The sequence below is a fragment of the Manacus candei genome, unplaced genomic scaffold (genome assembly GCF_025592945.1).
Source record: "Manacus candei isolate 608988 ecotype Guabito, Panama unplaced genomic scaffold, ASM2559294v1 h1tg000048l, whole genome shotgun sequence".
Taxonomy (NCBI): domain Eukaryota; kingdom Metazoa; phylum Chordata; class Aves; order Passeriformes; family Pipridae; genus Manacus; species Manacus candei.
This window is the reverse complement of record NW_026138096.1, coordinates 6,837,253-6,863,482: the sequence shown is the minus strand read 5'-3', so window position 1 is coordinate 6,863,482 and position 26,230 is coordinate 6,837,253. Positions and strand designations below refer to the sequence as shown.

The window sequence follows — 26,230 nt, the reverse complement described above, 5'->3', positions numbered from 1 at the left end:
GTAGCATTGGCCTCCCTTTCGAGGCTGTCAGAGTGGCTTTTGCTGCTCAAGTATTTCCCAACCTTGTTACTGCCCAGTGTGTGTGTAACAAGTGATATTAATGCACGCAAGGGAGCACGGCAGAGGCAGGAGGGAGAGTGTCCTCACACTGTATTGCAACACTGCACATTTGAGGTTCCTCGGCTGTGCTAAGAGGAAGTGGTTATTCAGTCTTGCTGCCATTTCAGGAAGACTAAAGCTCCAGTAAACTTTCCCTGAGAGAGTCACCTGGAAACCACAGAGGTAAAAATTCGTATTTGCCCACTGTCTGTCAAAGGAGATGCCATCAGGAGGAAACTCACAACAAGGTGGGCACAAACCCTGAGTGGAGGGGAAAGGCCAGACCAGTGCTGTCCCCACAGCATAGGAGTTACCCTGGCCAGCACACACTATATTTCCCCCTCAGTGGTTGTTGTTAGAGTTGAAGACTGTGACATTTTGAAGGAGGGGGTGTGGGGCCATGCAACTGGTGTGTGTAGGTGCAACAAAACAAAGCCTCAAAACAGTTCACAGAGTAAGTTTTCACCTATTTCTTTGGGTGGCAGTGACAAGGTGGTTGTGCTCATCAATTTTTTCCACTGTCCCTAGGAGCTGTCACTATGCAGAGTGTTTAGGGGATTCCATACCTGGTTATCAAAGGATAGATCTTGTGTAGGAGGGGAAAGCCTGCCTGCACCCCACGCTGGGTCCTAGTCTTGGCCACAGACTTTAGTCTCTAAAACGCCCTGGTCTAGTCTACATCTTTGCCTTGGTGTTTCTCTCAAACAAATTCCAGAGACACCCCCCCCTCCTCCCTGTTGGGCCAAGCAAACCACCAGGGCACCACCTGTGCCCTGTTTATTTTGGAATATCTCTCTTGCAACCAGACTGGCCCTGAAAAGGTGTGAAACCTTCCAGGTGCCACAGAGGAAAGTGATGGTGTGACCACTGGAGTTGAAATGCCTTTTGGTGACCACTCATCTCTATAATACAAAGGGTACTTGAAGAAGTAAGAAAGGCAATTGCTGCTGGTGCTTGTGGGGACAAGCTTGGTGTTTAGAGGCTCTCATCTGGGGTGGCCGGTGTCAGGAGCTCTGGGTGACAGTGAACTGATGGTGAACACCCCAAAAACTATTTTTGTGTTTGACTGGGATTGGAATAGGACAAAAGTGGGCTCTGATGATCACTAAGTGAACTGCTCAGGAAAGAGAGAGGGCCTGTCCTCCTCAGTCTTATTAAAAGAGATTACTTGTGTTTTAAAACTATTTTATTGTCATGAAGATGTTGTCAAAATTCTGCTTTATTGAAAAACAAGAGGTGCCAACTCTGAGTCGGAGCTTATTTTGCATCTTTCACCCTCTAATAAAGGCTGAAATCCCTTCTCAGCACAAGAAGTGGGTGTACCTGCACATGCATGCCTATTGCCTGCTACACCCAAGTTTGAGATTCTCTGCAAACCCCCCCATTCCTTGTTCAGCCTCTGGTGATGCCATGTACCTTCATGTATATTCCTTCCACTTCTCATCAGAGGGTTACTTTTCATCACTAATTTTAGGTCTGACCTTGCAATAATTTTAGGTCTGACCTTGCAATAACTGGAACCATGAGCTTCAGCTTCCTGTTTAAAAGCTGCTCCCAGGACATGGCTCGGTAGTGATGAGGTTAGTTTGGATTTCACTTGCTCTTCCTGCAGGTTGTAGGCACTGTTCTGGAGAACTGGAGGATCTTCACGTGCTCTGGACACTCTCATGTCTTCCCCTCTCAACATGCTCACCCATCAGAGAGCATCCCAGACAAATAAATACTGACTGGTAACCGGGAGACTTGTTTTAAGAGCAATTAAGAGTATTAGAATAGGTCACTGTGGACCTCAATGAATTTTTTAACTGCAGTAAATAAAAAGGCTTTTATAGCTTTCCACTCCTGCCATGGATAGATGTAAGTTTTAACAACATTTAGACCTCATGCTCTCTCCCAGCAGTTGCATTGGGTGTGATGCCCCTCATCTGTGTTGTGCAGCAGCAAGGGACAGACAAACAGACTTCCGTCACTTCTCTGCTCCAGAGTATGACAGGGGATGTGTCCCTCATTCTAAGAATCTTCTTATGCACATTCACAGTTGACATCTGTTCAATCCTAACTACAGGGACAGTTTGTCCCTCTTAGTAGGGTTCATGTATTTCTGGAGAGCTGTCCCTGCAGTGGAGACCTTCCCCACTTCTGTGCCCGGATGGGCCTGCACTGAGATACCCAAAGAGGGGGAAAGTTGCCTTCCTGAAGAACACATCCCCTCTTGTGCCCACCAGACGTGTGTAACAGGTGCTGTTTCAGTGCATCACTAAACTGCCAGGGAAACACCGTGTGGTTTAGGGGTCCTGCCCTGTTGAGAGTAAGGAGGCCTCTGGAAGATGCAGGCTCCTGGTGGACTTCTGCCCCACTCACACCTCTGTGCTGCTGTTGCTCTTCTGGCTCTTTGCTTTGTCCCGTTGTGATATGTGAGGGGCAGGGGTGGGCTCTTGCCAAGTGCTTGAATGAGTCTTGGATACCACTAAGGATGGGAACTGCTCTAGCTTTTGTTTTCTCAGGACACTACAACAGGTCTGTTTTGGGCCTTGCTCAGTGGCTCTGGCCAGAGTCAGTGCTCAAGGGCCAATTTCCTAAAATGGAGTATGTTTGTCTCATGGGGGACAGGCGTATCTGCTGGTAAGAATCAACCCGGTTTCGGGCTCAAATTTGGACTGGTTTTGGTGGAGGGCAGAGGCCAGGATCAAAGGAAGATCCCTTTTCCTCCAGAGGTGTCTGGTTCCCATCTGCCAGCTGTCTTTGAGGATGGCACTTGGGAAAGCTCTGTCCTTCCTCCTGGGGAGGTAAGAACAGGCCTTGCAGGAAGTGGAGCAGGTGCTCAATGCTGAGGTCAGCAGAGGAGCTGAGAACCACTGAATTAGATCTGCGTTGCTGAGGGCAAGTTCAGGTGGTGGGAAGGAGGAGTAGGATGCTCTATTAGACTGTGCTCACCTGCGGGTCATGAAGCACTTCACATCCCACCAGGTCCCCCTTTCTCTTGGTAGGTGATATTTTTTTCTCAAATGTCTGTGGACCTTTGCATGCCTCTGTGCATGCCTGAACTTCCCTGAGATGGTGGTGGTGATGCTCAGAATGAGGACTGATTCTTCTGTGGGTGAGCTCCTTTCTTTGTTCCTTTTCCCTCTTGTGTGAGCTGGGATTGCATAGTCAAAGGAGATCTGAGTGTCTCTCACCTCCCCACTTGTGTGTCCCCAGAGAGATAGAGACCCTGCCTTGTTGTAGCAGGGTCTGAGACCTGCTTCCTGCTTTGCATTGGGCAGGAAAAAAACGAGGGCTTTGTCACAGTGGGGCTGCTCCCAGAGCTGGTCCGTGTGCCCGTGGCTCTCCTCCCTGCTCAGGGCACAGCAGGTGGCTGGCTCGTTGAAACTACAGCTGGCACAGCCCAGAGAGAGGGAGGGAGAGGACAGGCTTGTGCCTCTGTGCCATCAAGGCACTGTTCCCATGGTGTAGGCTCTCATCTTGGCAGAGGAGGTAACCCCAGGTATCACCCAAGTCCAGACTGCTGTGGAGAAGGACATGGAGCTGAGAAACCCATTGTTTCATTCAATTGTGACATTTTGGGCTGTGCAGGGGAGGTTTGGGACGTGGCTGGAGGAAGTCTGGCTGCATGAAGCTGAACAGCTCAGCAGTGTGCCAGTGCTGGCCAAAGAGCTGGTGGGGCACATGCCAGGCTGCCTGGTAACACATCCCTTGTGTATAAATGGCCTGTAATATTTGTATGTAACTAAGGTGCCTACCTATTATGATTTAAAAAACACTTCAAATGCTTTTTGTATGAAGACAGATTTGACAAAGAGATTTGGTGAGTGCAGGATGGGGGAGGAAGGTCCCGCTGCTCTTTCCTCCCTCCCACTCCTTTAGAAATTAGAGGGTGAAAGCCTCAGACAAGGTGAGTTGCTGTGACACCAAGGAGGTGGGGGTCAGCACGAGCAGGCACCTGCCCTGCTCACTGGTGCTCAACCCAGCAATCAGCCAGGTCTCCAGAAGATGTGCTGGAGAGCTGGCCCCGGGTAAATGTGGTGAGGCAACAAGTGTGGTTAAGCACACACTTCTAGAAGGCACCAAAAAAAACCATTTGAAATAAGCTGTCTTGTAACCCACCATCTGGTTCAGTGCTGTCCACACCAGAGCTCCATGTGCCATGGAAATACCTCAAGCTCCTGAGGGAGTCTGTCAGCCACTATGGACACCGTACATCCATCACATACTGTGATGCCAGCAAGTGTAAAAAGAGGAGGAAAAAGTGGATGTACTAATGAGAAACAGGAAGAACACACTGAGCAGCAGTGGGAATGGAGACACAAGTGCTCTGCCACTGGGGATGGTTGGTGCCTTTCAGGACCCCCTCAGTAAGCAGTTACTGCAGCACCTTCTACATCCCCACTTGACCTTGCTGGAGCCCTGACGCCCTAGCTAGGACAGCCTGTGGCAGGGAACACTTCAGTGAGGGTGGTGGGCTGTGCTTTGTCCTTAGCAAGGGATTTGAGGCATCAGGTGAGAAGGCAGGAGTGCTTAACCTGATAGCCCATTCCTCTGCTGAGGTCCTGCTGGGCTGACCTGGTGCTTCAGAAGTATTTCTTATGCTTTAGGTTTTAAGCTGAAATGCCCCCTCCCCCCAGCTGATAGCTACTGGAGCATGGTACTATGAAATATTACTACAGCATACTTTGAATTCACATAGATTTTGTAGAAAAAGCATTTGAGACTTCCCTTTTTTAGAATGAGAAGCACTGCTGTTCTGAGTATAATGGTGTGGCATCTTGTTTGGAATTTCCCTTGCTTTCTATATATACACATGCAGCAAAGCCACAGGAAATGGAAGTTTTAAAAAAATCATAGAGCATTGGTATCTGCTTCTTGAATAAATTTTATTCTTGTAGTCAGTTTTATTATTAGTGAGCACTTAATCTTTAAGCATCACTTAAAGCTTGTTTTAAAAGACGTGATGTCCTAAATCATTGGAGGGGGAAGCAGACATTGCCTTAGAAGCTGCAGGTTATTTGAGAAGCTTTTTAGGCTCGGTGCTGCCCATGCTGCAGGATACAGCACTATTGTTGATCTTTTCTCCCTTGGGCTTTTGGGGTAGAGACCAACGTCTGAGGCTTTTTGTGGTTGTGTTTTCTAAGTTAAGTTTTCTAAGTGAGTCAGTGTTGCCTACAGCTGCTGTCGTGATTGTGTGCTACGGGCCTACTTCTGCATGACAACCAGCATGGTTATTAGTAAACAGCATTTACTTTAAAATCCCGAGCAAAATACATTCTAATTAGGTACATGAGAAATGAGGACCAGCAACTGGAGGTTATGCAGTCTGAAAACCTCATTGCTGGTGAGGTGAGACAGCTGCTCAGGAGCTCTGAGTTGCCCTGGGCCTCAACTCAAGTTGATTTGTAGAGCAAAACTGAGAGAAGGTCATTTACTGAAGGAGAAATTTTAGGGGAAGGGATGGACTAATCGTGAAGGTAATTGGACAAAGCCATCTTGGCAGCTCTTAATATGCTAAGCCATATTCCTACAGGTCCCAGAAGAGACAGTTATCTTGCCTGCTCTCAGCCTCCCTGGCCTTGCAGTCCTGGACCTCTGTCAGTTTTCTAGCACTGGCATGCCTCGGCAGTACAGGCATTGGTCACCTGAATGAGAGATTCATGGAAGCCTAAGTGGGCATTAACTTTCCCTGAAAACAGGGTTCATTTCTCTTGGATGCCTTCTGTTACTGATACAGCAAATAAGGAACCGAGTCCCATTTGGTCATATAGCTTTTCTGTATAATTTCAGAAGTCTCTTGTGTGAGGACGTGTCTCTGCAGTTTTACAGATGATGTGTGTTTCTGTGAACCAGTGTAGTAAAAATGGATAATGAAAGTTCACAAAGTTTATGCTGCTGAAGTTCCTTTCACTGTATGCAGTTACTTTCTTACTCACCGTGCCTTTATTGCTTTCTTTTAGGAAAGAAGTTGGGTTGTTCTTACCATTTGACCAAGAAAGACGCACTACTTGGGTGACCATCCAACAGGCAGAGAATACCAGTGTGAGGCCAGAAGGAGCTTTCCTTAATTTGAAGGGTTCAAAAATGCTGGAAACTCATGGCTGCTTTCATTTCAGTGTTGGGGCAGTGGAGCTGACAGGTTTTATGCATTCTAGTGTGAAAGTTGAAGAATATGATTTGTGAATGTAGGTCATGGTGGCAGTTGCTGGGAATGCCTTGGTGTGTGTGCTTTGCCTGGTGAGGAGGGGGCAAGTAAAGACTTTCTAGTGTTTCTTCAAGAGATCTACCAGGCAATTTGGCATAAAAGTCAAAGCACTGCATAACAGACAACTTTTCTTAGGAGCAATAGTTTATGCCCTATCATCTGAAGCAAACATTTGCATGTTAGACAGTGGTAGTTCTTCACAGTGTAACTGTTTTCTTGGTTAAGCCAAAACAAGAAAGAAATAGTTAAGGCTTTTTACCAGCCAGAAAGAAAAAAAAACCCTCAGTAGAAAATGATAAAGTAAAACAGCTCTGAAGGGAGATAATTTTGTACAGAAAACCAACAGATCTGTCCTAGATTTTTGCCCCAGGTACTCAAATTCCAGTCATCATTTATTGCAGCATTTATTGCTTTAGGTGGTAGCTGTAATCTGTGCTTGATCTATAACTTCACTTGTTTGTGTTTGTTGGTCCAGTGTTGTCCTTGCTGTTGGTATATCCAGTTTCCCAGCACTGAAGTGCCCTCCCTTCCCAGGATTAGTATGAAAATAACCTCTGCTTTGACTGGGGACTAATTCACAGAACTTAAATCAAAAAAAATATGTACTATTATTTTCTTTGTACTGCAGATTCTTGTCTCTAATTCTTGCATCTATTTCTAAGAGTTGTAGGTCAGTCTGTCCAACTCTACCCGCAGGGATTAACATGAGTGGAAACCTATAGGAGACTTGAGCTTCTGATGTATATTAAAGCAGTCATCATCTCTGCAATTAAAAACAGACACTGCCAAGATTTAACTTGCTTTACTGTTGATTTTGGTTTTTAACTACCTTATGGGCTGAATCAATAAAAAAATCAAGTCCCTATTCTGCTGTATCAATCACTGGCAATATCATATTGATGTATACTGAAGCTGTAAACCAGGCTTGTTTAATGAGACCAGTCAGAAAAAGTAAAATTAGTTTATGCCACAGGAAGTTTAATCATGTTTCTCAGCTTATATTCTGTGGGCTGCATCTGATCTCTTAGGACCTTAAAAGGCAATGTAAAAATGGTCACTAAAAAAAGGAAAAAATAAAAATTTATGCATGTTTGCACATGTGTTGGTTAAAACAAGCTAGTAATCAATTACAGATTTGCAAGCAGTTGTAGATTAGATTAATAATAACCATTGCATGCAGCATGCAAGTGCAATGGCCCAGCCATCTTTTTTGGTATTATCCCACCTAAGGCAACAGTGGCATAAACCACTGTCTTCCTTTAGGGCTGCAACTGGATCCTGAAAAGGAAATATTCAGAAAAATACCCACAATGCTCTTAAAGTGTAGAACAGGGAACAAAGCAAAGCAGAAGACAGGACTGTTTTCTTTAATTATGAAGTGTCATGGTTGCAGCAGGCCTTTACTTTGTATCCCATCCTTAACCCCAACTCTTGCACAGTGAGAAACACCTGGAGCCAAGGCTGGGAAAAACTGTGGTGCTCATAGGTCTGTAAACTTTAATTTCAGATACTTCTTCTCAAAGCAGTCCCCTGCTATTTGTTGAAGTTCTCTCCAGTGCAGACAAGAAGAAATTTAAGGCAGCGTTGGCACAGTCATAGATGTGTGGCAAGGTAGGGCATTAAACGTGTTCCTTTGCCTCTGAAAGGTCATTCTTCTGCTCAGAGGTGAGTGATTTTTTTTTCAACGTATTTGAAAATAGTCTGAGAAGCTGGTTATCACTGAAGTAATGAAATAAGTCATATCTGAAGCAGTGACATTTAATTAGCCCTTAGTATAGCCACTGGGACTATTTCACATTTAAATACTTACACTGAAAGGGAGATTTTCAACCCCCTTACTAATGTAGTAAAGAAACTGCATGATCACTTTTATTATAAAAATAATCCTTAGGTAAAATAGGAATATAATCAATAATTACACAAATACACATTTACAAATCTGTAAAATAGTTACTTATGGCACAGAAAATATAAATATCCCTGTACCTTGTCTCTGTGCAAAAAGACAGGCTAGTTTTAGTCAATAACCAGCCCTTTAATGGTTTTTTTTTCTCTTCTGATTTCAGTTAAACACAAGGATTTTCAGATGATATGTCTGAAAGTTCAGCATCAATAGACCAGAAAATACTTTCGCTTTTAATCCAGATAAAGCACAGTAAGATTTTTCCTATCTTTTGTCAAAATGTTCCTCCCTGTTCTTCAGCCTGCATTTTTGAAAGAAGAGGAAAATTTCAAGTTCAGTAACTTTTTTCACGAGCTGTCAGACTGCGGTAGAGAATTAGACCCAAATACAAGTCAAGCTGCACTCTGAAGCTGAACTACCACCGTAGGTTTCAGTTTAGTTGTAGTAGAATTTGCATTATGCTTGCCTTCTTCTTCTTTGTAGCTGTCAAAAATAATTTTTCAGAAAAACACTTTGCTTTCTCTTGAGGCCTTTCATACAGTCCAAGAGAAGGTGAAATTAAGCAAGAGGTAGATATTGTTCATTCTCCTAATTCCCAAGAGCTCTCCATTTGAATTACTCCTGTTTAGGACTGTAGGAGATATGTATAGAGCCAAGTTTTATGTCTATAAAGTAGTGATTGACTTACACCCCCTCATATCCCGCGGTCACTGACAACATTCAGCAACGTGCTTGAGGAATTCATCACTGAGTTCATCCCTGAAAAACCTCATGCAATGAGGGCATCTGAGTTCACCCTGTGCCCTGCCTTCGGAGCCCGAGTTTCCATTGTCCGCAGGAGGAGAAGCTTGTTCAGACTGTGAGGGTGTTCTTCTCGTGCCTGTTTGGCCTGGGCTGCTGCCCTGTAGATGTTCCACATTCGTCTGTAGGTACAGGTGATTCTGTTTACCAGCGTGAACTCTGAAATGACTACTTGTGTCTCTTGAGTCCTAGAAAGAGAAAGAAGAGCTCTTGAAAATGATGCAGTAAAAAGATATTCTTTAACAGGTGATATTTTATCAACCTTTATCTGAAACACTGCTCAAGTATTTATCAGATATTTGTAAATAAATTATTCATCAGGTTTTGCAGTGTTGTTAATATAGTTATAAAGAAGGTTTGTAGAAATATCAGAACACAGCCAGCATGCTACTTTAGAAATGCCACTGTTACAAGAGTCACAGCTGTCCTCTTCATTCCAAGAATTCACCCTTACTATGTTGATCCAAAAATAGGAAGGAAAATAGACTGGAAAGGGATATTACATCTGTACTGGGAAGCATCTATTAGAACTGACTATGAAATAATGTAAGTTTTTGACAGCTGCACTGAGCTGAAATGGTTTTAGAAGTACTAAAATTTTTTAAAAATACATTTAAAAGTATATTTTAATCTAGAATACTGTTGACATGCTTTAGTTGAAAAAGTAGCATGCTGCTTTCTTACCTGTCTTCTTGCTAGCTGGTGTTGCAAACATGCAACTTCTGCCTGAAGTTCTTGTATTTTGCTCTGTGCTCGTTCTCTGTCTGATCTCTCAGATGTGAAATCGTCTTTATAAACGAGGACCTGAAAAAGAATTATTATGTTAATATTTGTTAAGTTAGAGCATTTGTGGATGAGACTGAAAAGCTGAGGCTGTGATTCCTTTGTTACTTATTCCCAGAATCTCAACATTATCTTCTCTATCATATCTGTACTTCACAGGTACTTGTATTTCTTTTACAGTCTTTCATATTTTGTATTAAGGCCAGCAGAACCACATGCAGTTGTTTTAAGTAGCAAGTTTCCTTTAAATCCGTGTTGTTAAGTGTCTGTATAGCCAAATGTGGAAAGACAAGTAGCAAATGTCCAAAAAATAAATTGATTTTTCCCCCTTGAATTTCAGTGGTCTGGGAAGAAACTAGGAATTCCTACTTCTAGGAAAAAGAAATTTAATGACCTGTTGCTCCAGCATTTGGATGCGCTCATTATCTCCTTCACTAGCCTTCTTCATGTCTTCTAGTTCTCTCTTTGTTTTTATGCATTCATTCATTTTTTCTTCCAGCAGCTTGTTTAGCCGGAATATCTCCTTGTGCATCAGGTCAGAATTAGTTTGTGCTGAAGTCAGGCCGTGCTGCTGCTCCAGTTGTGTCTTCATCTCTTTCAGCTGCACGTGGAGTCGCTTCACATACTCATCCCTACTCGCATCGTATTTCTGCCATTTTGCATTCAGATCTTCCACCTGAAAGTTTAACCAGGAGACACATGAAGAACAGGAAGACAAAAACTTCCAAGCTTTCACAAACTGTCTTTATGTGCAGGACCAAAATTCTCTAAAAGATAATCTAACATGCTGACCCGACCACTGAGTGGGGATAAACCACTGTGCAGGAGAGCAGGAGTTACCACGCTGTAGAGCAGACTCTCCACAGGCAGCCTTTCCCCTCTCCCAGTCCAAAGGGACAGTGTTAAATAATGTGGAATGGAGGGGTTGGTGGTCACCCTGGTCCTAGTGCTGTTCTCCTGGAGTGCAATACTGATGCATGGAAGGAACACGAAAATCTTCTGCACTGTATTTTTAACAACAAAACCCCAATACGTTAAAAGTAATGTAAGAAGTTGTTCTTGGCTAAGGGAACAAAAACTATGTTGAAAGGACTAAGAAGAATTGCCTTACATTTAATTAGATTAACCAGGCCTTGTCCCAAGTTTACTGTAATTCAAAATAATTGATCAACTCTTAAACAAAATGAAAGTACTCACGTGAGCCACTTTTTGTTTTAACATCCTGTTTTCATCTTGTAGGTTGCAGATAAGAGCTTGAAGTGAAGTTTCATTGTCTAAAACCTGTAATTTGCAGATAAGGTAAGTGTTACTTGGACATAAAAATCCCAGATGCTATTTGGCTATGCTGTTAAACTGGAAGTAACCTTTTTCTTTAAATTCCTCTAAAACTATTTGCTATCAATGAAATAATGATCTATTTATTTCTATATAGTGTGTTTCTAAATATTAATAGTATAGCCTACACCTTTTATTATTAATAAGTAAAGGAAAACTGTACTAAGGTTTTTACCACTTGGTACTGCTTTTAAATAGACCTGGTGACAACAGAGCTTAGCAGGTTACAAAAACTCCTTGGAAAACCACTTGTCTGGAGGGGCAGAATGCATGACAAAGGCAGAGATATGCCTTCATCTTGCTTTGTTATTACTGTCAATTTTGGCCAGTACTAGGAAGAAATTACTGAGGGGAAAAAACCCTGCTTGCTAAATAATTGACTAAAATGATACCTCTTTTTTATAGTTGTGACATCTGCTTAAAAAAACCCCGGTGTACATGAGTAATATAGAACACTTTTGTGCAAAATTCCCTAGAATCAGCTAGTAGTGGCATCTGAAATTTCTCCTCTTCAACAGGGAAGTCCCCGCTGTACAAGGTTAGCTACTTATTACATATATCAAAGTCAATCAAGTTTCCTGTCTATCAATTACATGTAAAATACGTGTAAATTTTCCTCAAAAATACCAAATGTTTCGAGTCCTTTACAAAGTCCTTTTTTCTTGTATCTACTCAACCTCTAACTATTTCTTACAGGTAACTTTAACATGATTAAGTTTTCTTTGGAAACACTGCTGGGAAGTTTTACAGAGTAGACTTGAGCACGTCAGCACAGATAAGTGGTCATGTGAAAAAAAGCAGTACCAACACAGAGGAGAAAGAGCATGAGACAGAATTATTCTTTTCTGTGAGAACTGGCTGTAGCACCCTACTTAATACTCTGACCAGTTATTTGAGGCAGCACTGCTAATGTTATTTCCCTGTGGTGTTATAATGAATTACCTAAAGACTCTAAGCCATCAGGACTTCTGGAGCAACAGAACAACGGGATCTGCCTCTACCCTACGCTGAAAAGCTTCAGCTGAGGTGATGATGTGGCAAAGCCAGAGAGCCATTAGCAAAGTACACCAAAATCCAGGTGTTGGTTCTCCACAGTAGTGTTTCTGCCACTGTCCTATTGTGAAGCATTTTTTCTAAACATCTCTCCTGGGGAGAAACATGGCCTTGCAGTGGGATGCCAGGGGGAATCCCAGAGCCAAAAAAAAACCCAAAAAAAGGTAAGACACCTTGACTCATTCTTCCCTAACCAACTTTCTGTAGGTCTGTACTACATGTGCAAAGCCAAATCCTGATCTAAGAAAACCACGTGCTCTAGAGTTCTTAATATAAATACTACTTTGAAATATCTCTACTTTGTTTTGTGATTTTGATGCTTAAATAGGTAATCAGGAGAGATCACCTTCAAAAACACAGCACCATCTAGTGCTGCACAGAAGCACAGGGTGGTATAAGAAAGGTACTGTCTCCTATATATGGAGAGAAGAATTGTAGTTGTGGAATTGCTGAGGTCGAAGGAACCTCTCAAGTTCTTCTCCCCCAAAAAAGCATCCAATGATGAGATGAAGTAGCCAAAGTTAAAGTGATAGCTGCTTCCATCCTAAACTTTTGGTACTTGGAATTATTTAGAGCTTGCCAGGGTAGTCTTTACACCCTACATGAAATTGTTCAAAGGGATGTACCTCACTGTTCCTCAGTTACAACTATCATATTGTAATTAACACCGCAGAAGCTAATAGGACTTTAAAGACACTTAGTAGTAGCTATAAGAATACCTGATTAGATCTTTCAGTAGGCATTTGGTCATCTGAATTCCTCTTCTCTTTTCTTTGCTTCTCTTCTAGACACTTAGCCAGATGTTGACACATTTCTGCTGTGGATGCTAATTTGCGTTGAAGTTGGTGAGTCTCATCGGTGAGTGAACGGCACAAAACATCACTGGTGGCTTGAGCCTTCTCCTTCTCTGCCAAGGTCTTCTGCAGTCGTAAGATTTCTCTCTCCTTTTCATATGGAGGTTGATTTATCATCTGCTGTATCTCTCCATTTTTCTCCTCTAGCTGCTGATTCAACTTCTGTACTTCCTAAACAGAAGGGGGAGGGGAAGTTACTTAAAAGCAAAGTAAACTCAAAAGCCAAAATACGTCTAAGACTGAATTCCCTGTTGCAGTTATTCCATATTGCTCCTATACTCACTGCAAAGTACCTAAAAACTAAAAAAAAATCCAGTTCATCTCTATATAATTACAGGACCTTGGAACTGACAGATCACACAGTCAAAATCTTCTTGGGCAACTATACGAGTACTTTCTAGTCTGTAGAATGGAGGAACAAGCTGCAAAATTCAGGAAATATTTATGAATTTAGCAACAAATTGAAGATGGAACTTACAAGAAACAAAGTATTTTAAAAGGAGTAACTATGGAGACTGAGAAATGCTTACAGGTCTTGCACTCTAAATTACCAGATAGTAGAGATTTTCCTCAAAAAAAAAAAATGGAACTGTAAAGTCATCTTATCAAAACCCAATGCAGTGCATTCACTGCCTGGCACTGTCACAAGGATAAAGCAGAGGTAGCACACAGGGCAACTTTCCCCACCTAAGAAAGGGTGGGAACAGTAAGGTAAGGGCAAGCAAACAAAATCTGTGGGGCAGCAATGGCTCTAGTTTGGCCATAGCTGACTCTCCAAGGTAGGTGAGGGGGTCTGACACACCCTTAGGAAACAACCCTGTGTCTTGTTGCTGCACATTCTTGTTGGTTTGGAAGCTCTGCATCCACACTGCATTAAGGTAACACCTCTGCAGGTGTTTTGAGAAGGAAGAGGTTTGCTTGCTGACTGGGGCAAACCACCTGTGGTTCCATGCACCTGAAATACACCAGTCCTGACTTTGTCAAAAAACTTGTACTCTATACCCTCAAGAAGTAGCAGATGCTGGTAACAGAAACCTCAGCAGCACTGCTCCTCCAGAACCAAGGATGCCCTGGATGCCAGCACAGACCGTGAGACAGCTACAAACTTGACTCTACCATTCCAGTTATTATTTTCAGTGTCAGTTATTTCAGTGTTCTGATTGGGCATAAAATTTTATTCTTTCAAGAAATAAATCTTAACATCTAACACAGAGAAATAGCACTTGTTCTTATTACTGACATTTAAATTCTTTAGCCCCATGCTAAATGCTAAAGATATTCAGCATCAGCCTTCAAAATATGTTCAGATACCACGGGTTTGTCATCTGTCTGCAAAGTGTCAATAAGATCATCTCTTATAACAAATTTCCAAGCATGAAGTTTTTAAAATGTATTTTAGGTGAGTGTCATATATGGAAAATGTTTTGTATAAGCATTAGGTCAAGAGAGTGCTTATGACAAAAATACTCGTTTCCATTTTGAGTACTGTTTCTCAGTTTGGAAATTACTTCATGCAGCTTCATCTGGAAACAAATGCTTTAAAATTCTTTTGAGTATTTCAGGCTGGACACAGGAAAGTCTTAATGACAGTAACCAAAACAGCACTTGTGGTGGATGGGAGGGATTCAGTTTGGAGACTTTTTTTCTGTCAAAAAAGATACTGATTCCCTATCTATTTTCTCACAATCCAAACTTGTCAGACGATACTTCTCCAAGTTTAAAAATGCTGCCTTTATGTCAATATATAAGAGCACTTTAAGAAAAAAAACAAACTACACTTTAATAGAAAAACTGGTGGCATCATCTTAGAAAACTGTTGCATCTGATAATAACTTTCAGTAAGTAGTCTTCTATAAGTAATATGGAATTCCAAATTCAGGCGGGGTTTTTTACTATTTTTCTTTTTTTCCTTATGAAAACAGTTGCATGAAGATTTATAACGCCACGCTAAGTCTTTGTTTTAGGATTTTACGTTTTTGAACTTAATGCTAAATAGAAGCCACTGTCGGATACAGAGGGCTGAGTTGCTTTGGAGCAAGTCCTGTAAAAGGCACCAGCATCGCTAGGCGAGGGTGCGAACACTCCCCGTGTGTCTGTGCTCCTGAGCCGCGCCGGGCGCGTCCCTTGCGCGCCCCCAGCTGTTCCCATCACCCGAGCGGGCAGTGTGGGAGCAGAATCCCCGCATCCCGCGCTCCGCACCACCGCTGCTGCGCTTAAACCCCTCGCTTTCTAGAGAGCCCCGCGGCGATGCCGCTCCCGCGGAGCCCCTCCCTGCGCTCCAAAGCTTTACCTGGCTCAGCGCTTCCACCCTCCGCGCCGAGAGCCGCTCGCTGTCCCGGAGCTGTTCCCGGGCCTGTCCCAGCTGCTCCAGCAGGCTCTCCACCAGCGAGCGGGCCGGCTCCGCGCCCGCCGCCGCCTCTCCCGGCGCCGGGGGCTGCGGCTGCCGGGCCAGGCTGCCCCGCAGCTCCCGGATCGTCGCCTCCTTGGCCGCCAGCTGCAGCTGGAGGTGCTTCAGCTGCTGCGCGGACTCGTGGTACAGGGTGCAGAGCGCGTTGTACCGAGGCACTTTGTTCTTCAGGCTCCTGTTCTCCCGGTGCAGCTTCTCCAGCGTCTCCTCCACCTGCCTGAAGCGGGCCACGAAGGGGTCTGTGCTGCCGCCCTCGCTTACCGAGCACATGGCCGGGACAGGTCCCTTCTCCTCCTTCTCCAGGGCGAGCAGTAACGCGGACAGGTGCATAAAATCCCGAAGCAGAGCAGGGCCCTGCCAGCAGCTTCTCCGCTCTTCCGCCTTCCCCGCCGCAGGAGGCGCGGCCGCTCCCCTTTAAGGGCTCGGCCGGGCCGGGGCGGGGCGGGGCCGCTCCGCCCCCGGGAGAGCCCCGGGCGGGCACGGAGCCCTTTCCCCGGCCGCCAGCCCGGGATTCGGCCCCGGGGGCAGCGTCAGGCGGGGAACCCCGGCAGGGCCGAACGGGAGAACAGGCAGTGGGGGCGGGGGGAGAAACCCGGGGGCGAGGGAGGAGCCCCGGGGCGAGCGGGAGGCTCCGAGGGGACGGGGGAAGTCCGGGCTGAGGGGGGAATGAGGGGAGGCGGCGGCACGAGGGGCGTTGGGCGGGGAGCGGGGCCGCGGAGGGGAAGCGGGGGGTCCCGGCGGGGCGAGGGTCCCTCGGGGAGCTGGAGGACGGGGCCGGCTCCGCCTTGCGAAAGCCCCGGAGCGCGGCGTCCTCCCGGCGCCGCTGCGGGAATTCCCGGCTCGGGCCGGGACTTTCCCCGCCGGCGGCGGCCCCGGGCAGGGCCCCTCGCCCCGCTCCGCCTCCCGGGACCGGCCGGGATGGAGCACCTGCATCCCACCCTGGCCCTGCCGCCGGATCCTGAGGCAGCAGCGGGAGAAAAAACGCCCGGGAAATGCTCTGTGTGTGTTGTACCTGCACCGGTGGCGGGGGGCTGGCTCCGGACCCAGAGCAACACATCTCTCCTCAAAAGCCGCGTGCCTGTGCAGGTTTGGAGGAGCATCTTTCTTAGGAAAGGCCTCGAAGAGATCAAAATCTTCTGGACATCAAAATTCATGTCATTAGCTAGTGTTTACATGCTCAGGATGAGCTAATGAGACCAAAACCAACTCCCTGACACTGAACAAACAGGTGCCCACTGGCTGTCCCTGCAGGGAATAACTTTTTTTATTGGTAGTGTAGAGACAGAACTTGTTAATCAATGATGTTGCTGTTAAAGAGGTCACGCTGGTGTGGTGTTTCTCATAGGAGGATGGGGAATACAGTAAGCTGGACTGAGAGTATATTTTGGATTGGTTTAGTTATGTCCCTGTTACTATTCTGGTGGAACAGCATGGCAGGAAAAAGCCTTAAACTAGCATGAAAACAAAGCCTAGATTACATTTGGTTATTGCTTGTAATAATATTAATTGTATGCATATGTATGCGTGTGCATAAGAATGTGTACAACATGGAGCTCTGTGTGTGCACACAGCCTTATTGCACAAGGTTCAGCACAACCACAGGAGATGTTTCTGGACCAAGAAGCCCAACTGTCCAATAGAGAACAAGTGAAAATCACCACATGCAACTGGTAGAGGGGGCAAAAAGAGAAGACTTTAGTTGATGTGATAGAGAGTAGCCACCTGTGTTAGCAGGTGTCAGGGTAAAAAGATACAGCAATGAAAAATTTGTGTGGAAGAATTTACAGGAATGGGAATGTGAAGAAAGGAGAAGGTAAATTTCAGAGTTGAGACAGTTGCGCTGGTGATGGAGCAAAAGTCTCATGGTACTGGTGCACATGAAATACAAGACAGAATATTTCAGCCTTTCATGAAGACCATGGGTGCAGATTCAAATGAGATAAGTTGCAATTAAGTACAGGGAAAACTTTTAAGGGTAATCAAACATTGGAAATGCTTTGAGCGGGAGTTAGGGCAACAGACCTCCTGAGGTTCCTCCCAACCTGAATTATTCTGTGATTCAATTAAGCTTTTTTGAGGTGGAAAGTCACAATTTTGTCATCTTAATTATGCTAGAAAGTTATCCAAAATATTACAAGTAATAGATTCAAAATAGTCCATTAGCTTAGCTATTCCTGAAAATATAACTGAATTTTATGTGCATAGAAGATCCTGTATGGCAGAAAAGGGTAAAACTCTTGTCTGTGGTACAGGTCTCTGGCATATCTGCCATTTCATCTAATAAATAGTGTAAATAACCCATGATTAAGGACAGTGAAAAATCTGTGTGGGAGTTGAGGCAATACAATTTTTGACTTTTTACTTGTTCAGAGTTATATTCTACAACCTTAAGACACTGATTTTGCTGTGAAGAAAGTAAAGTTCCTGCTTTAAAATACCTGCACTTTACAGTTTTCATGTACAGTAGTAGGAAAAGGGAAAAAAACTGTAGTGTTACATTTTCATTATTGTCTTACAGTCAGAGCTAAGTGAAAAATCTGGAGCAAGATTGCTTTTGCTGACTGTCAAAATATTTTGTAGAAACGCATGATGAAGCCCTGTAAATGGAGAAACATTTGATTTCCTGCCAATCCAGATAGCAAACTACAAGTAAACTCTGCAGTCCCGTGCTTGCAGCTGGGGCAGCGATATCCTTACACCGAGCATCACGGAATTCAGTGAGCTACCAAACAGAAGCCTGTATAATACAGTTACCTTTGTAGCATTGTATCAGTGTATTAAAATCAAGCTTTGCATCCGAGTACTGAAAACTTGGCATGAATAGTGCTTTGGATAAAACCAGCAGTCCCCTGAGGAAAACACCGCTGACTTCAGGGAAATTTGACCTGCGTAAGTCTTGAGTAAGAGACTGATCCCGTATGTCCTCGGGAATGCCCATAGATGACTGTTTCCTTTTGTCAGTTCTGAAATGCGGAGGAATTCCTGGGAATTCAGTAAAAGAAGCTGGTGCCAAAGAATGAGTCACATCTTAAGACATGTTTCGTAGTGTACCTGGCTTTTCCTGGATTGCCTCTCGTGTGCTGTTCGCCCAGTTTGCTGATAAACAGCAGGCCTGTGGGTGCTTTTCTTTTTTTTTTTTCCTTTTGGACAATCATGAAGGCTTATTAAGTACAGTAATTCTGGTCAGCAAATAACTGCATAAACAACGGGTATGCTCTGCATGACTTCATATAAGAAAAAAAAGTTTGTTTTCTGTACCCTACTGGTCTCAACATGAAATACAAGGTGAAGTTCACTTAAACTCTTTCTCAGTATAGGATGTAACAGGATATTAAACTTAAGTGGGAAAAATTTAACCTAATATTTTGTTAAAGGAATCTTAACAAAGTGGTTTTGAATAAGTAATTCTATGCACGTCACAACTTATTATAATGTGTGAGTCACGTCATACAGTACATGAACGAAAGTGTTTAGATATTGCCTAGAAACAAAAAGGAGGTGAAGCAGATCTTAGGAAACCAGGAAGGAAGAATGGTGAACAGTCTAGTTAGATTAGGTAAGTGTGCATAGATGTAGATATATTTAAAATCTCATTTTAAAGCATGAGTTATTTGTAGAGCTCAAAAGAATAATTCCTCTGAATGTAGTAGTTCTATCTCTGTAACATTAGTGCAAATTGTGAGTCTTTATATCTAAAAGTGTAATTCTCTGTGGAACAAGGCTGTACAACATAGTGGGGGGGTCTGTCATTTTCTAAATAGTGACATCTGCTCAATTTGTAAGAAACTATATTTTTTACTTATGAACTCCAGATGTTCAACCAATCAAGCTGTGGTTTACCCTGTGGTCTTGTCACCACTAGTTGTCCTGGAGAGAAAGTCATGACATAATGACACTTATGAAGTGTTACATGTCTTTGAGCTCTTTTACCTAAGCAGAACTGATTACAAAGTAGTGAGTGATCCTCTGGCTGCTGTAGGCTGAAAAAAGCAATAACAGTTCACATTTCCTTTGCTGTTGATTGTGCAGTGCAAAAGGGAAAAAAATAATATGTAATGAAATAATCTGATATACTCACTGCTACGTGAGATATCTGCCTGAGAGCTCAACGTGTGTCCAAAAATCTGATTTTCCTGCAGAGCAATGAGTGTTGATGCTTCTGTGACTCATAGATTAACAATAATTACGAGCTGCAGGTGTGTTTACACTTCTTACATGGGAAGGGCTAAACATCCTTTACCTATATTATCCTGTTGGATGTTCTGGTGATGCAATGTTCTGCGTGTTCTACAGTTGGAATGACAAACTCAGTGAGAGGTTAGCTGGAGGGCTTTCAGGATTCCCAAAACTCGATGAACTCATGGCTATGACTTACGTATGCAGCCATCTCTCATATGGGGGCTCTGACTTGGATCACAACATTCCTTTTTTAGTCTTGTTTTCTGTTTATACACATGAAAATATTTAGTGTAGTTAGGGGAAATAGACTGGGCTTTATTTATTTCTAATGTAAGTTTTTCCACACTTTTTATTTTTTGGGTACAGTTTGAACTTTGGAGGATGTCAATACCAAATCTGATGCATAAGGCAGATTCCCAGGACCCGTGTTCTTAATCACAGTAAGGCTGAAATAACTGAAATGAAGAGCCATGACATTGGTCAGCTCCAAAGCAGTCCTTGTGCTTTTCCCTAAGAATTGGTGCTTTCACATTTATATGGCCTAAGGTGATTCAGTCTCATCCTTATAGATGCTGGTAGATAAGCTGGATATGTGCTTGTATGGATCTCTCACAAGTCTCTTGACCCATTCGTGTCTGTATGTCCAGGCAACAGGTTTCTGTTATGCCTTGTTTCTCCTCAGCACTTTGGATCTTTGCTGCAGTTCACCTTTCTGTGCAGGCTCACAGGTACTTATATATCCCCTCCGTGTGTTCAGCCATTTCAGGCCCTGCTTTAGTTTCTCATGGATATCCTTACTTTTTGCAGTTTCTCTTCTGTTTGCCTGTGGCACAATAGTACCAATTCACAGGGTCTGACCTTGCAAACTGGAATTCATTTCAGTTGCTATTGCTGCCTCTTGATCCGAGAAGTTCAAGCAGTGTGCTCAGTCCTTTAGGAAAGTCTGTCTTGATGTCACTGATTTTTGAGCTGTGATTCTATTTACAGGAATGTACAAAGCCCTCTCTTTGTTGAACATAAGTTACCAACTGCTTGAGGCCATTTCCATACTCACAGGCTTAGACAGCCACTGCTCCTACTAAGAGGCAAGTTCTATGAGCTTGTACTGTATAAAACTTTGAGTTTTACCCATTATTTGTTTATTTATTTATTTATTTATTATTTTCTCTATTTATTCATTATTTTCTCTATTTATTCCTGGTGAGCAGTGTAGGATATGCTGGCTTGTAGATGTCATAGAACATTTTTTTCCTAAATCTGATGTTTTGAAATGCTGCAGACAAATCGTATTCTGGGTTGTAGGAAAAACTCCCCTAATGCTCAACATATGATCCATATTACTGATTTTTTTGGGTTTCAATATATATTGATTGGATTTTCTGCTTTGGTTAATATAAAGTACTCTGAGCTTTCTGGTTGCTGTTATTCATCTTTCCTCAAAGACCAGGCAGTTTTAAAGTAATTTGAGGGGGGAAAATGAAATTAAGAAGTATGACTAATTTGAGTGGGAAAAGTAAAATTATTAAGCATGACTAAATGCTAGGCATTCACTTGCAAGACTGGAAACAAACCAAATTGTTTGTGGATTTGTTTGATATATTACTGTTGTGTAATTAAGCTTCCTAAAGCAGTGTCCATGGTGTCTCTCATCCAGACTACTCATTCTAACTAGAAAAAAATCAGTTTACACATTTCTGATCTTTAGCTTTTCTGACCTAGAGAGCAAATGGACCACTAGAGTTTGGTTAGATACATTTCTGATTTATATGTTTTATTTTAAATGTTTGTTTTAAAGGATGATTGAGAAAGGTGATTTCCTAAGACTATCGGAAACCTCAAAAGAAATTGTGGTTGAGTAGAAATTCTTTGCCTAAATTAGAAAAAGAAATATTAAAGACTTCTTAGAGTGTCCTTGGCGCTACATGGTGAAATAGTTCTCAGAAGTAGAAGAAGTAGAATGTTGAAGAAATGTTGGGAGGAATTAAGTAACTCGAAAAAGAAAGTGGAAGTGTCCTTACCCCACCATTCACTCGTCTCCCTCACATCCATGCCATTTCTACAGAAATAACAACATTTCCCAAAATTCTGATTAGTGTTCAGTTGAGAGGAAAGAGGTAATGTTCCACTGGAACTCTGTCTAAAAAGCAAAAAATCCATCAATCGCCCTGGCAGGACAGGGAAAAGCAGTTTTCAGCAGAGTTTTAAATTCAAGTTATTAATGTAGTTTTTTGTAGACTGAAGAATTAATGCCATATGGATACCAGCTGCTGAAAACTTCATCTCTTGTTCAAATGTATTTTTTTATAAGGAAGGGTAAGCATGTTTCTCTGTCATAGATTGTACTTGAAGCAGACAAGCATTTTGACACTTTTTGCGGTCAAACAGAATTAATGGGAGAAGGAAAATAGTATTTCTGAGGAGTCTGCATACCAGTATCTGTTCAGCCCTAGCCCAATAAGTGAGTCAGATGTGAACATGCAGATGTGTATGGATTGTAGGAGATTAAATCAGGAAACCATAAGAAAAAATAACATATTTCTTGGAAGTGATAACCCTGAAAAAAAGCCACTGCAGCTTTTTTCATGGCTGAATTTGTACGAGCTACCATGTGGCACTGGAACTTACACTTGTGGTACAATGAAATATGCCTGTTTCTACAAGAATAGATCTTTTTAGCTCTAAATTAAATCTTTTCTCCATTTAATTATATTATATTTACGCAATATGTTATGATTGTTGCTGGCTTAATGTACATTTTAGTGCAGGTGGCTGTTTGGCAAAATCTTTACTATCTTCTTGCCCTAAGCTGTAGAAGAAGGACCACAGGGAATCCTAGATGTATGGTTTTCATTAAAGTTTCTGATGAAAACTACTAATATATTTAACTGAATAAAAAAAGAGGCCACCATCTAAATGGAGTGAGTTTGAGAACTGATTGACACTGATTTCTGGTGTCTCTTGCCTTGATTTTGCAGCTTGACTTTGAGTAAGTCTTACAGCACCTCAGTTTGAATCTTCCACTGCTGACAACAGTGACATTGCTGTAGATGGTTTAAAGGCAAAAAGGCTGCAGAATATTCAGTATTTGATTCATGGAATGAAGGTTATACTCAATCTTTGCTTATCCTTACTTAATTTTAAGACAAAATCTCAAAGTTTTTACTTCAAGCTGGTTGACAGAATGACCCATTATGACCATTAATTGACACATTTATCTGCTGATGACTGAAATGCTTAGAAGTCAATGTGAGAAATTTAATCATATTAGGCCTTACATAAACAAAATAATAAATGTTATCTGGAATATTCAAATCTACTGCCTTATTTTGGGGCTAGTCTTAAGTAAGTCATATTTAGTATAATTGTGATATTCCAGTTCCAGTGTGTGCAGATAAGATACACAGACACCTTTAAAAGGACTGGTTTCAGAAACACTGGTTTTGAACTTCAAGTCACAGTTTTCATATAACTGACTTTGGAGATATTACTGTTTCTCTGAGAACTATTTATAATATTGTCATGATCTTGTATTTACTGAAAGTACACCTTCTAAAAAACTTTGAGATATTGTTACAAGAGAGGTAGGGCTTAGAGGGAGAGTATTCCTGCTGGATTCTCTGATATAGCTGGGGGAAAAAAAAACAAAGATCTTTTGAGATCATCTCTACTTCCTTGGTTTAGTTGGTCTGTCTCTCCCTACAAACTGCTTCTATGTATCACGTTTGCACCATCAGTACTGTGACTTACAGATAAAACAACTTCTTGTAGTATGTTTGGTGGTCAAATGGTGATGGCCATTAGCCGACCCAACAGCTTTGAAAAATGAAACATAATCTCCCCCATCTCTTATTTCCTGTGAGCTATGCAGGAAGTGTCTCAGAATGAAAGAAAAGCTATGAATTTGCCAGATAATGAATCCGACTCTTGGTTCATGGTTCTTTCCTGTAGGCAAAATTATAGGTTTCTTGTAAGCTTAAAGGAAGTGAAGTGAAGGAGTTCACTTGAGTGATAATGAGAGTAGACAAATGATTGATTGGCTGTTGAGAACAAAACTGTGCTTTGGGCATTATTTATTTTCAGAGGTACTAGAGGAGTGTGATGGGTTGACCCCAGCTGGCTGGTGAGCCCTGCCCCATCCACACCTTCCCTCCACAGCAGAGGAGTGGCACAAATGCAAGAGGCATTGCTCTGCTCTTGCTATGCAAGAAAAACTTGTGTGTTGAGCTAAGGACAGTTTAATAACAGAGAAAAGAAAAGAAAACCAAACAAGTGATACAAAGGTGATCGCTCAACACCTCCAACCAGCAGCCTGATGGCCAGACAGCCTCTGAGTAATGACTCATTTCAACACACCAGCCACCCCTGGTTTTATTGCTGGCCATGACGTTGAATAGCACAGAAAATCTCTTTGGACATTTGGAGTCAGCTGTCCTGTCTGTGCCCTCTCTCAGCCTCCTGCCCATGCCCAGCCTGCTCCCTGGAGGCAGAGTGAGAAGCAGAGAAGGCCTTGGTGCTGTGCAAGCACAGTTCAGCAACTGCTAAAGCACTGCCCTGTTGTCAGCAATGCTTTGGTCTCAGATCTAAAACACAGCACCATGGGGGCTGCTGGGAAGAAAATTAGCTCCATCCTGACCAAACCCCATACAAGAAGTGTTATTCCAAAAAGAGGTTGGGGAAGATACCAATATTTGATACATTTACATGGCTCTTGCAATTTTCATTTAGTAGAATGAAAGCAGGCAAGGAACTTTTTTTTCTCTGTTTTGGAATGAGGAGACCTGAAAGCAGTGAGATATCAAGAGATTTGTTCAAAGTTGCTTATAGTATCAAAAGATTATGAGCTGAAGAAGCACAAAATACTTGAGCTAAAAATACTGAAAAGACTTTGTAAAAGAATAGGCAATTTTCTAGATGTAATGGCTCATAACAATAGGATCAGAATTTGTTAATGACTGCTGCTAATAGCAAAATTTATGTTTGGAATAGTTAGAAAATTTGTCCCCTTTCCAGGTTCACCCATGGATTAATGTCAATCTATCCCAGAACATTACACTTGAAAGATATTTTCCAACCCCTCTGTTTCCCATCTTTATTAATAATGTATCCAACCTCAGCAAAATTCTCAGAAGAACATTTCCTGCAGAGCAATATAGGCCAAATGGGACCAGTATCTGCCAGAACAGCGCCTTCAAAATGTACCAGCATATCTCCACAACAGGTACAGGATGGTTTTGCCACAAGGGAACCATGATACCTGTCATGTCAATGGTTTTTCTGTAACTCCTCTGATATTCAAAGTGCTGTTATCCCTAGGGTGATCACTATGAATTTATTCCTGCAGCAGCCTACACATGGGATTGCAGAAGAGGGATCTGATAGTCTTGGGCAGATGCAAATGGAATTGAGAAGCTGACCCTCCTGTGCATTGTCTGAGAACCACGGGGATCAAAGGGGGTTCCTGGCTACTCTGTGTGGGGAGCAGTTTTAGAGTCTTATGCTCCTCCAGGTACCCAATTGGAAAGAAGAGATACCTTTGCGTGGGGCAGAGAAGCACTGTCCCTGCTCGTTGTGCAGTTTGTGAAACCATGCTGCTGTTTCAGTATGGAGCTGCAGGGACTGCCTGGAATTTCATGGGCTGTTCCTCACTAGTGCACAAGTGCTAGGAGCCTTGCCAGAGGAGTCAGCCTAGTGGTGATTTGGTCCATGTCTGCCATGCTATTGTTTTAGTCTTACAAAGAAATTTGGAATCTTCAGGATCCATGAGGAGAGATGTTGCAGAAGGGTCCTGCCAACCTCTCCAAATCCCTCTGCTCCTATCCTTGAGTACACAGGTTTCCCCATGTGTGGAAATGGATAGTGTCCATAATTCTCCCCAGCTCTCTGAAAGTGTCAGCTTTGCAGTGACTATTCCCCATTTGGCTTGTTCATAGACTGGATGGGTTTAGCTAAACACATCATGAGATGTGGCAGAATGGGGAAGCGATACTTGTCTCAAAGTGTAGTGTGCTCGATATGATGGGGAGTGGCGAAAGTGTATTATTACTGTTACTTCTGAAGGATGACGCTGAGTAATTTGAATTAATCTCTGCCATTTATGGTTCTTCATTTCAGATTTGTGTGAGAGACGTACTTCATTTTCCCGGCATGTGCATCACTTGTTTGAAAGTAATATGATGTTATTTGATTCTTGCAGAAGATAAGATGGGAAGACATGTGCGTGTAGCAACTGGTATGGAGGCAAACTGGGAAATACCCGCCCCACGTGTATTTGATGCAAGTTGTGCCAGGGCAGGTTTAGATTGGATGTTTGGAAAGCTTTCTTCACCAAAAGGTTTGTCGAGCTTTGGAAGAGGCTGCCCGGGGCAGTGATGGAGTCACCATCCCTGCAGGTATTTAAAAGATGTGACACTTAAGAACATGGTTTAGTGGTGGACTTGGCAGCAATGGGTTAATGGTTGGACTTGATGATCTTAAAGGTCCTTTTCGACCTAAATGATTCCATGATTCTGTGAAATATGTACTCTTGGCTGGTGGTGATCCAAAGTGTGATGTAGTGGGTTAATATGCAGAAGCCATCCTGCCATTTCTGTGGAGCAAACTGTTCAAAAAGATTATTTTTCCATATA

The 26,230-nt window shown here is 42.8% G+C and overlaps 1 protein-coding gene across 2 annotated transcripts; it reads right to left on the bottom strand.

Annotated features, from left to right (window-relative positions):
* Positions 1-7,637: 7,637 nt before the first annotated feature.
* Positions 7,638-15,800, bottom strand: TNIP2 (TNFAIP3 interacting protein 2). 2 transcript variants are annotated; one of them, XM_051798291.1, is made up of 6 exons: positions 15,309-15,800; positions 12,884-13,189; positions 10,974-11,057; positions 10,171-10,452; positions 9,678-9,797; positions 7,638-9,181 (listed from the first exon to the last, which is right to left on the bottom strand). In XM_051798291.1, exons 1-6 carry the CDS (start codon positions 15,753-15,755, stop codon positions 8,900-8,902), a joined length of 1,521 nt encoding a protein of 506 aa, XP_051654251.1. In that variant the 5' UTR covers positions 15,756-15,800; the 3' UTR covers positions 7,638-8,899. The 2 variants fall into 2 exon arrangements, with proteins under 2 accessions (XP_051654251.1, XP_051654252.1); XM_051798292.1 differs by having other exon boundaries at positions 15,687-15,799.
* Between the last annotated feature and the right edge of the window lie 10,430 nt (positions 15,801-26,230).

Excerpts from the sequence above, each read along its gene's own strand:
- TNIP2 (XM_051798291.1), bottom strand. The coding sequence starts at position 15,755 with ATGCACCTGTCCGCGTTACTGCTCGCCCTGGAGAAGGAGGAGAAGGGA. Across the intron at positions 10,453-10,973 it reads TAAAACAAAAAGTGGCTCAC|GTGGAAGATCTGAATGCAAA; the intron begins GTGAGTACTTTC and ends TTAAACTTTCAG. Across the intron at positions 9,182-9,677 it reads ACCAGCTAGCAAGAAGACAG|GACTCAAGAGACACAAGTAG; the intron begins GTAAGAAAGCAG and ends TTCTCTTTCTAG.